The sequence below is a fragment of the Mus pahari genome, chromosome 16 (assembly GCF_900095145.1).
Source record: "Mus pahari chromosome 16, PAHARI_EIJ_v1.1, whole genome shotgun sequence".
NCBI classification, from domain to species: Eukaryota; Metazoa; Chordata; class Mammalia; order Rodentia; family Muridae; genus Mus; species Mus pahari.
In genome coordinates this window covers 36,223,688-36,234,481 of record NC_034605.1, presented here as the reverse complement: position 1 = coordinate 36,234,481, position 10,794 = coordinate 36,223,688, and the positions used below count along the sequence as shown (strand labels likewise).

Sequence of the window (10,794 nt, the reverse complement as noted above, 5' to 3'; positions counted from 1 at the left end):
CAACACAACACGCTGCCCTTTATCCTGTGTTCAGTTTCCAATTTCATGCCTGATGTGTATGGGGTGGGGGGAGGTGGGGGAGCAATACAAGAGACCAAACAAAAAGGAAAAAAACAGAAAAGATTTAAAAATTAATATCCTCAGGGAGTTAAGCAGTCATCAAACAAGTAATTCAATAAATACAGGCTTCTGGAAAAAAAAAAATAGAGAAGAGAAGGAAGGAATGGGGGAGAAAGGGAGAAGGTCCGCACAGGGAAGAAAAGCAGGACCTGGGAAATGTAAGACAGGATGGCAGCAATGAAGGAGCAAAAACTAAAGGTGAAGAAAGTTCCCAGAAACTACAGTAAGAAGGAAAAATAAACAGGGCTGGGGCTGGAGTCCATCCCTTCTTTGAAGTCCCCACTGGTCCTCCAGCTAAATCTAATCACACCTCTCCATCTTCTCCATCTTCTCCATCTCATTTCTGATTCAGTTTTCTACAGGGCACAACACTAACTTCACTCAATAAATGCAAAACTGTCTCTTTTATTCACTGGTGTTTCCAACACCAACAAGATTGCTTAGTGTAAAAGAGGCAATATTTAATGGGTTAAAAAAAAAAAAAAAAAAAAGAAGAGAGAGATGTCAGGGAGTTCCATCTAAGAAGGTCCTACCAAATGCCCACAAAAACGATTGAAGACTTCCTATAGACCAGAAACAGAAGGCTCTATAAGCTTGTAGTATTTACAAACCAAAGATACCAGATCAGAATGTCCTCAGGTTTCTAAATAGCAAGCTGGGAAAGTAGAAGACAATGAACAAATAATTCCTCGCCTATAATGGATTCCCAGCCAAACTATCAGACAAGCCTAAAGGTAGACCACAAGCATCAGGTTCAGTCCTTAAGGGTCTAGGGCGGCTCTTCTCAGCATCCTTCAGTGACAACGCTACTGAAGGAAGCATGCTGCCTGAACAAGGGTGAAAAGCCTCTATAGTATGCTGCCTTTCTGGGCTGATGAAACTAGACATCCCAGCAGCAGGATGTTATGTGAAGAAAACAAGTATTCTCATCAGGAAGGCAGAGGCACTCCCAGGAAAACAGCTGACATCAACTCTGGACTGCCTAAGAAAACTCCAGGAGAGATAACATTAAAGGAGCAAGAAGTGACCCACTAACTCCTGTGGAAATGTGCACACACTGACCCTTGAAATGCATTTGAGAATTAGCATCTGGTCCAAAGGCAGCAAACCAAGTGATGGTGGCATAACTTCCGGAAACAAACAAAAAAAAAGATAAAGCAAGAAACGGGATTTAGGAACAGGGCTACATGTAAATAAGGCCTACTGGGCTTGGGGTAGAATGTGCTAGGAATGTTAGAGTCTCTCACAGGCCACATAAACTATACAGGTGTAGTCCTTTAAAAAATACAATGAGCTGGGTGTAGTAGCACTCCTGTATGATCCCAGCACCAAAGAGGCGAACAGAAAGGGCCTCAAGTTCAAGGGCAGTCTGGGCTACAAAGTGAGATCCTCCAATGGGAGGAAAAACTCATTTTCAGAAAAATCCCCTACCTTTCCAATCTTCTCACCTATGGTGTTTGCTCATTCTCTGTATCCAGTTCCTGGAAAGTAATGGTGGCAGACACTGGTGCCACCATCCCAGAAAGGAGGAACACTGAAGAACTGAAAAGTACTTTGAAATAGTTTTATTGGCTCATAAGACCTTTGCATATAAAAAAAATACCCAAATCACTATGCAGTATTAAATCACAATTACATTTTCTTGTACCAATTGTAACTACCCAGAATATACATTTTTTAAAAGAAAAAAAGCCTACTGAACAGAATTTTGAAATGACATTATGACTTAAATACTATGACAAAATAGATAATTCCTTATAACATTACTTAATTGCACAAAGCTGCCAGGTATTTTCATAAGCATAATCATTGCACAGGGTGCAAATGAACACAATTTCAATGGTACACATTTAGCTGAAGTAACCACCTCCATCTATGGAACCCTTAATTTCTGGCACAAAATATTGGTCTATTTTTAACTTTCCACAGGCAACCAACTCCAAGATCCAGTGACTTTTGGCCTTCCTCAAGATACAAGCATCCTACTCATGGCCCAAGAGTCAACACCGCCTCTGCTTGAAGAAGTCAACTCCTCTCAGTTCCTCGGGCAGGTAGTCCTGGTCCACAGGCTCACTGTACATGGGGTTGTACTTGTAACCCTTGCCATAGCCCAAATCCTTCATCAGCCTGGTGGGCGCATTCCTCAGGTGCAGGGGTACAGGAGGCAGGGGCCCCTGGTGACTCCGCAGACAGGCTTTTACATTGTTATAGGCACTGTACACCTCAATGGACTTTGGGGCTCTGGCAAAATAGACCACACACTGGGCCAGAAGCACCTAGGACACAGAAGGGCACATGTCACCAGGAAGACGCCACAGTTTCTGTTTGGCAGAGTACTTTATGATTCCTCCCAGTTAACTCTTAAATGATTCCCACTCTTGCTTTTTTTTTTTAAATTATTTTTATAGTCCCCTTTTCACTTAGCCTGGACAACTAGTAACAATGGAGAAAGCCTTATGAGGTGAGAGCAGAACTAGATCAGTAGTTCTCATTTAACCTATGAACTGCTCACTAAATCAAATCTTTCTTAAGCCCTGGTTCATAAAGCAGATGACTAGGAAGCTGTCCAGCATGGAGGTGAACCCACTGCTTCCTGTCCCCAGAAAGTTAAGGACGGAGTGAAAGCAGCCTTGTTCTGACAGTCCTGTAATTTCAGTCACTCAGGAGGCTGAGGCATGAAGTTCTCACTTCAAGGCCTGCCTGGGGGCTGAAGAATGGGTAAAGGGCTATTTTGAACAACCCATAAGAACCTGTTTAAAAAGTTAAAACAGGGCTGTGGATGGTACTGTGGTGGAGGAATTAACTAGCGTATGTGAGCTCTGGGTTCAAGCCCCAATATTATAAAACCAAAACCAAACCACAACCGGATGAGACAGGGAAGTTCTCCTCTCTCTAGGAGGCTAAAATTCTACGTAACAAAGTTCAAAGCTGAGCAGCTTGTTCAGTGGACCTAGCACACCTGTGATGAAGGCAAGACTTACATTCAAATCCACAAAAGACAGGGCACAGAATAAAGAAGATTTGGAAAGAACTGAGCTGGTATCTTACCTCACACTCGGGCATGCCTATAAAGTGACAGCCTTGGTAGGCAGCAACTGCTTGTGCTAATGCTGATGGATCGGCCAGGCCTATCATACAACAAGAGACAAAGCGAAGTTTAAGTCACAGGATACCCTTGTTCCGACCTGTCAGTGTGCTGCTGTAAATAGCAACCACTACTGCATGTAGACTTAGGGATAAAATACCCAGCACAACTATACCAATTTATCTCTGATCTCTAATCACATTACACTTAATAGTAGTTGTTACTGTTTATTGAGTTATTGTCGGTGTCAAAATGGCCTCTTGTGGAAAAATACATTCCAGTAGGAAAAACAGGAGACTGATAAACATGACACACAAAGTTCGAAGCCATGAAGGTATTCATAAGAATGGATGGATGAAAACACAACTTATCTATAATAAGAAAGGAAAGCTTTTCTATTCTTTGTCTTGAACGGTGTCCAGAACCTCCCATTTCTACCTCAAGAACAACTAATGAATAAAAACCGTAACATTTGGCTACAAAGCAAACCAAAAATCTCTCTTCTACATCGGTATTTTGAATGATCTGGAGATCATCTCAAAGGCAGAAAACAGTGACTCTGTAAATCGTCAGACACATGCCCATGGAGCTGCCGACCACTGAGCTGAAGACAAGTCTTTCTTTTCCTACCTAGTCTGCATGACTCAACACTAGAGTAAGCACACCCCCTCTTAGAACCGCCACCCCCACACGGACTCTCCTCCACTCACCGATGTCCTCGCTGGCAAACCTTACCAGCCTCCTGGCCACATAGAGTGGGTCCTCCCCTCCCTCAAGCATCCGGGCCAGCCAATACAGGGAAGCATTCTGGTCAGAGCCACGCATAGCCTTGTGTAGGGCAGAGATGCAGTTGTAGTGCTCTTCTCCTATACACCAGAACAACAGTCACGTGTCTGCCTTGTCTGCCTACGCGACATACAAAGCAGCACTAAAACAGGCCCCAGTTGTGCTGGGGAAGGCAGGCATGACAGCTGCCCTCCAGCCACACTCAGTGGGCTAACTAAGCCCAGAGCTCACTCAGGGCTCCAGGCCTGTTTCATAGCAGTCCTATTCAGAGGAGAAACTCCTGATGGTTATACACACTGAGGACACTTAGACACAGAGGCCGGCAAAGGGAATGGAGAGGACAGGCTCTCGTAAGGGTGATCTCTACCACAGTGATTGTCAGAGAGAGCAGAGGTGGGGGAGAGATTCTCATCCTGGTTCCATCTTCTGCCCACACAGAGTCTATTTGAGTGAAACTGACTGGCCTGGTCATGGTCATCAGGGTTGAGAGAAAGTGGGAAGGACAGCTGATAGAGCTCATTTGTTCCTCCGTGTCATTGCCAGTTGACACTTTGGTATCCAGAGCCCATGGTCATTATACCATAGACTGTGGGGACATTTGTGAAGCAGGATCTTAGGGCATTGGTAAATGAAATAATGGCTCTTAGCCTCAAAGCACTGTGGCCCCATCCTCACCATTTGGCCTTAGTTCATCTTTAATCCTAGATTCACAAGCAAACGGATTAGCAAAATGTACTTTAGAAAAAAAACACTTAAGAACGGAATAATAGCTGAACAGTTATCAAAAATAAGCAGTGCTCTTTACACATGTCCATGTCTTCTGACCATTCTTTCATGTAAGTTTAAGAACATGACAGCTGAGAAGGCAAAGTCCTCTGGTCCTAAGTCCTTCCAGAGAAGCACCTGCTCTGTAGACATCATGAGCTACATCAACAATGCGACAGTGTTCTGGTGGGCAGGGCACTCTGGCTCCAGGAACAAATCCTAGCAGCTGCTAAGATGTCATTTGGTCTTCAAATAGAGTGATGAGAATCTGGTCTACCAAAGGGTAAGTATCTAAGTTTGCAGGGCCTCCAAACTTCAATTCTTAAGGAAATCCAGGCCAGGTCAAAGGCATGAATCTAATTATTAAATTTTATGAATAAGCAGTGTCCCCTAACTGGGGCTTCTCTAGTAAAGTGAGCCATGGACCCTGGCTGGAAGTGTCCTGAGTGATCTACATGGCTTTAGCCCCTGTTTGGCTTCTTTGGTTTGGGCACTCTGAACACTGATCTGTCAACAGAGAAGATACAGTTGGGGAGGGATAGGCAACCACCTCTAGTCCTTCATACCTGTTAACCCTATACTCTCTAACACAGGTCACTCATCTTTACTGACTTAACAGGAGAGGTAATTCAATTGTATATACAGTGAACTGTACCATAGGCTCTAGCCTGAGGCAGATTGGACCTGAACCTCAAACTCCCTAGCAACACAGACTTTAGCAAGTTCTCCATGCCTTGGGATTCCCACTAGGTAAAATGTGGTTGTTTTAAACACACAGGCCTTGTACACTCATAAATGTCCTATGGATTGTGACCTGATAAATATGAAACAGTCACAAGGGGAGGTAAAGACTACTGCTAATGGACCTCCAGAAAAAGAAAAAGGTGGTGAGAAGCTGCTCATTTCTGAAAAATGTTCAGTTTGCTCTTATCTCGTGATAGTATTTGGCTTAAAGCAAAGTAGGGTGCTATGCCTAGATGTTTTACTTCCCAGGCTTTTCAAGGACAATATATTCAAGAGAGAGCATGCAAAAAGGCCGCTGGCTGGGGCACACGCTCAGCACAACAGATAGGACAGGGGTGACCAATGTGTCAGTACTATTTACATCACACAGTATTATCAGCTAGGGATGCTTTTGTCACTCAGGATGTATGGCCAGCCAGTTCGCTCATGAAAAGCAGTGACTAGGACCAGGGTCATTCTACAGCCTCACCCCCCAATTCTCTATCCTGTAAGGAGAACTCTCATCATTAAGAAATACCAGAATAGAGGCACAGTCAATGTGAGACCTGGAAGGTTCAATTATCAGCTTCTTTTTCTGGCAGGACTTTTAAAGGCATGGAAATTCCACTCCATAGTTATGCAATATGATACTATTCAGAGTCACACAAATGTTCTAGAATAGAGTTCAGCTTAATCTACAATAAGCCATCTTCATCTCTACCTTTAATGAGAAGTTACAAATATGCTGTGCTTATGATATTTAATATTACCAGATCACAGATTTAATAAGAGCTGGGATATCTGCCATCTATAAACATGTTTCTGTGCAAACACCTAGCACATACTGCAAAATTAAAAATTTCAACACTACTATAAAACCAAACTATCTAAATCCTTGTAAACTCATCTTTACGACTAAAAATGGAAGATTTTAACTCTCAAATAAACCAGCCTTTTCTGCCTTAGTGAATTTGTAAGTGATCACAAGAATCACTGTCAACTGAACTCATGGCCTTTCAAACCGCCATGTTCTCCTAGGTGCTATCAGGCAACAAGGGGAAATCTACATCTAACCACCTTACGAGATGAAGGGGAAGCCTCCTATTTCAAACTCCCAAGCTCTTCTTGATTCTTATCAAGACAGCTTGTTTTATGCCTGTCTTCAGAAAGGTCAGTCCTGTGTAGGAGGCTTACTTCTATTATAATATGCAGATCGAATTGAGCATCTGGAGCATGCTTTGGACCTGGCTGAAGGTCAGAGGGTGGAAAGAGCTGTGGGCACATTTGTCCCTGCACCTCTACTTTTCCCATAGTTCAATTCCTCACCTGCACGGTCATATAAAATGTGGGACCGCTGTAGGCCTTCTTTCACATCATTCTCAGTGATCAGAACTCGACTAGGAGAATAGGTTTGACTGCTCTTCTTACAGAACATCTTCCTAGAGCTTAATCTGGCCAGCACTGCCAGTTGCAGTCCATTCAAGCCCGTCCGGGCATCACCATCACTGAGGTAAGCCAGAGTGTCCACTGCTTTATCTTCTATTAAGACAGAGGGCCTGCAATAGAAACCAGTGTTCATTACCAACACATTCAAGGCTCAACTTCTCATTTGCAACACATCTTAATTTAACTTTAACTTCAGTAAAGCATTCTGGTTCAAAGGTTCTAATATTTATTCTGAATTCATATTGTTAACATAATTAAACATTATTTAGACTAAGAATTGACCAAGTTTCCTAAGTCCTAAGCGTATGTCACTACACTTTACCAGACATGAGCTACAGGGTATCTCACTTTGTCTCACAAGCTGAGGCTGTCACAGTTTATCTATGAACCACAGAGGACCTCATTGTACAAGTTAAGCTATACAGGCTTGTACAAAGCAAGGCAGCATATGTTATGAAAAGTCATTGTTGACAAGTGGGCTATCTGCTCCTAGGCTATAAATCATGAAAACTACTAGACACGCTAGACGTCACCATGGTATATAGAAAGCCTATGCCAAGGGTAATCCACATCTGATGGATTGGATTGAAAGGCCATGAATATTTGGATTATCTTCCACATGGGGTAAGACAGCATCACATTTCTTTAATCAGAAAGCCCAAACAAACAAGGTTCTCAATTACTCTGGCACAGCAGACCAAGGAACAACAGGTCTTTGGAATTTGGGCCATGGCATTCTTGGATGGCAGTATGCCACTTTCTGTGGGTATTAATCATATAAAATCTTCCCAGTGTAACAAAGAGCATCTGGTACTTCACACTATCCTGGAAACTGATTAGAGGGCTCTCTCAGAACTTAAGTCACCTAACCTTTTAGGACTGAAATTCATAATAACATTTATTCATTTACATATTTTCTGGTTTTTGTTTGTTTGTTTGTGAGGCACAGCCTCTCTCAGAAGACCAATGAATGCAGCCTTCACTTAGCAACCTTCCTACCTGATTCCCAGCGGTGGACTTAGGGACTTCTGATACTATTTAGACACAATCACTTCTAAGTTCAGACCTTTATAAAGAAGGTCAAACTATGATTACCTTTAAAGCCTGATTCAATAAAATTTCTCTCCCCAACCTAGTCAACCATCTAACACATATTATTTAGGATATTTTTGATTGAGTGGCTTGTTGTATTTTTTGTAGAAAAATATAGTTTTTTAAATTTATAGCTCATTCACGTCATTTCCAGTCTTCAGCTAAAATTATTTATGGTAACAATGAGTCCTGGTCACAGATGTCCAAACCAGCTACCTGGAAAACAGTGAACTGGGCTGGCCTAGAAAGGGTCTTGAAGGGGAAAGGATCCAGCTTGTCAGCTGGAGTTAGCATAGTGTTTGTTACTAACTAACCACCCACAAAAGTAATGTCTAATGTTTTAAAAACAGCCTCGGAGGAGGGAGATGGGAGAACTAGAAACAACAATAACACACCAAATTTTATTTGAAAAAAAAAAAAAAAGCCATGATGAAACTTAATCCTTTGTATAGTAATAATTCTTAAACATGACATTTTTTCTTTACTTAAGTTGTCCTAGATTTCTAGTTATTCATTATGTGTCTTAGGGTTCCTATTGCTTTGATTAAACACCATGACCAAAAGCAGTAGGAAAGGGTTTATTTCATCTTAAAGTTCTAAGTAACAGTCCATCACTGTAGGAAGTCAGGGCAGCAACACAAGGCAGGAACTGAACCAGCGGCCATGGAGGAAGGCTGCTTACTGACTTGTTCTCCATCGTTTCTTCAGGCTGCTTTCTTATACAACTGAGGACCCAGATGTACCATTGCCTCCCAGGAACTGGGCCCTCCCACATCTATCATTAACTAAGAAAATACAGACTTGCCTAGAGGCAATGTGGATGCAGGCATTATCTCCACTGAAGTTCTCTCTTTCCAAATGACTCCAGTGTGTAGGTTGACAAAAACTCAAGGACACTACAGTTCTCATCATGTAACTTTCTAACACTGCTTTCTTCTTCGCAGAATCCTGAGGACCACCTGAGCTCCACAGCTCTGGTGAATGGCTTTTTCCTTGCTAATGGCAGCTCCAACCAGCAGACACTTCACCAGAAGATTGATTCACCACACATCTAGGCTACACCGTTAGCATTCTGTAGAGTCTAGGAGACATTTATCAACTAGAGATGGGATTTTCTTGAAGATGAATTAAAAGAAAATCAAAAGACACATACTGAACAAAACGTGCAGAGAAAGGACCAGAACCAGAGGGGCACCTGAGTGGGAAGGGCATGCCAGGGAGGAAGGCAATGGAAGAAACAAAACTGCCTAAATACCTCCAGCTCGCCTTGGAACTAATGAAAGCAACATCTTCCGTCTCCTAGGAAAGCCTCCTCACAACACAGAAAGTGTGAGCCCTAAACCATGAGGTGTGCTGTTAGCCACCATTCTCATCTCAGAGTCCTCACAACACAGAAAGTGTGAGCCCTAAACCATGAGGTGTGCTGTTAGCCACCATTCTCATCTTAGAGACCCCAATAAATACTGAGTGCTGTATTTGAGAATGTCATTTTTTAAAAAAATTATTTTTATTATCCTACAAAGCACAAAAGGCAGAGGTGGGAGGTCTATCCTTCTGTGGTAGTTCCAATGCCTGGTAGATAACAGGCATTCAAAATTTGTGTAATGAGTGGGTTAATTTGGCTTTCTTACCATCTCATGGCAAGACACTCTTTTCTTAAAAAAATAAAGCATTAGAAAACAAAATTCCTATTTCTATCAACCAGAAATAATACCAACATTGTCATTTGTTAATTTTCCTTTATGATTCAACCAACCATGAAAAGTGTAGCTAATTTTTAAAACACTACTGGGATCATACCGTATAGTTTTATGTTCTTCAAATAAATAGCTGCTCAGACCTCATTTCTAAAGCAAATACATGTTATATTGAACCTACAAAAAAAAAAAATCAAAAAGATAGAAGCACACAATGCTGGTCTTTAAAATTAGCACTGTAGTATATGTCCCTTCCATAAGTGTGTGCTTCAAAGATTTATAAATAGTACACTGTGACTAGAGCTTCAAGAGTGGACATGGGGTTTATCCTCTCGGGAAAATTAGCCACTCCCTTAAACATTAAACTCTTAACCACTGTGTGTAGTGTGTGTGTGTGTGTGTGTGTGTGTGTGTGTGTGTGTGTGTGTGTGTGTATACACATGTGTGTACTGATGCATGAGGAGGTATGAAGGTGATACCCAGTATCTTCCTCAATTGCTGTCTATATTGCACCCAGAGTTTGGCTATGGAGCTAATCCAGCTAGCTGTCATTACAGGTTCTAATGCAGTTTGCAGTCACAGAGCCACCGCTCCTTCTTCTCTTAAAATATGATTCATACTTGCAACTTTACCCCATCAGAGTATTTTAAAAACAGAATAAATCTGTCAGCAACTCTGTCCAAATAGTAAGAGGGGCTGTGCTGATGGCACTCAGTGGGCATAAACAAAGCACGAATGACAATCCCCACTTAAGAATACCAGGCAGGAATTTCCAAGGTTCTACCCACCACTCCATTACGTCCCGAACTCCTGCATTTATAAGCTATGACGAGTAATTACATGAGGTGCATTAAAATACTCTGGGAACAGTGAAGATAGCTCATCAGGTAAAGGTAGACAGCGTGCAAGTCTGGAGACCTGATATCAATTCTGAGAACCTACATAAAGAAAGAACCAATTTCACAAAATTGTTGTCTGACTTCCCATATACTGCATGATACAAATGTACTCATTCACACACATCATAACACACACACACACACACACACACACACACATACACACACACACACACACACA

At 42.1% G+C, this 10,794-nt stretch overlaps 1 protein-coding gene across 1 annotated transcript in view; it reads right to left on the bottom strand.

Annotated features, from left to right (window-relative positions):
• Positions 1-1,670: 1,670 nt before the first annotated feature.
• The window catches only part of Wrnip1 (WRN helicase interacting protein 1), a 19,497-nt gene continuing 10,373 nt past the window's right edge, over positions 1,671-10,794 (bottom strand). Inside the window, exons 4-7 of the mRNA XM_021215620.2 lie at positions 6,806-7,035; positions 3,916-4,071; positions 3,169-3,248; positions 1,671-2,396 (exon numbers count right to left, since the gene is read on the bottom strand). Of these exons, the coding sequence (XP_021071279.1) occupies positions 2,121-2,396; positions 3,169-3,248; positions 3,916-4,071; positions 6,806-7,035 (742 nt within the window). The 3' untranslated portion in view covers positions 1,671-2,120. The remainder of the gene's footprint in view (positions 2,397-3,168; positions 3,249-3,915; positions 4,072-6,805; positions 7,036-10,794) is intronic.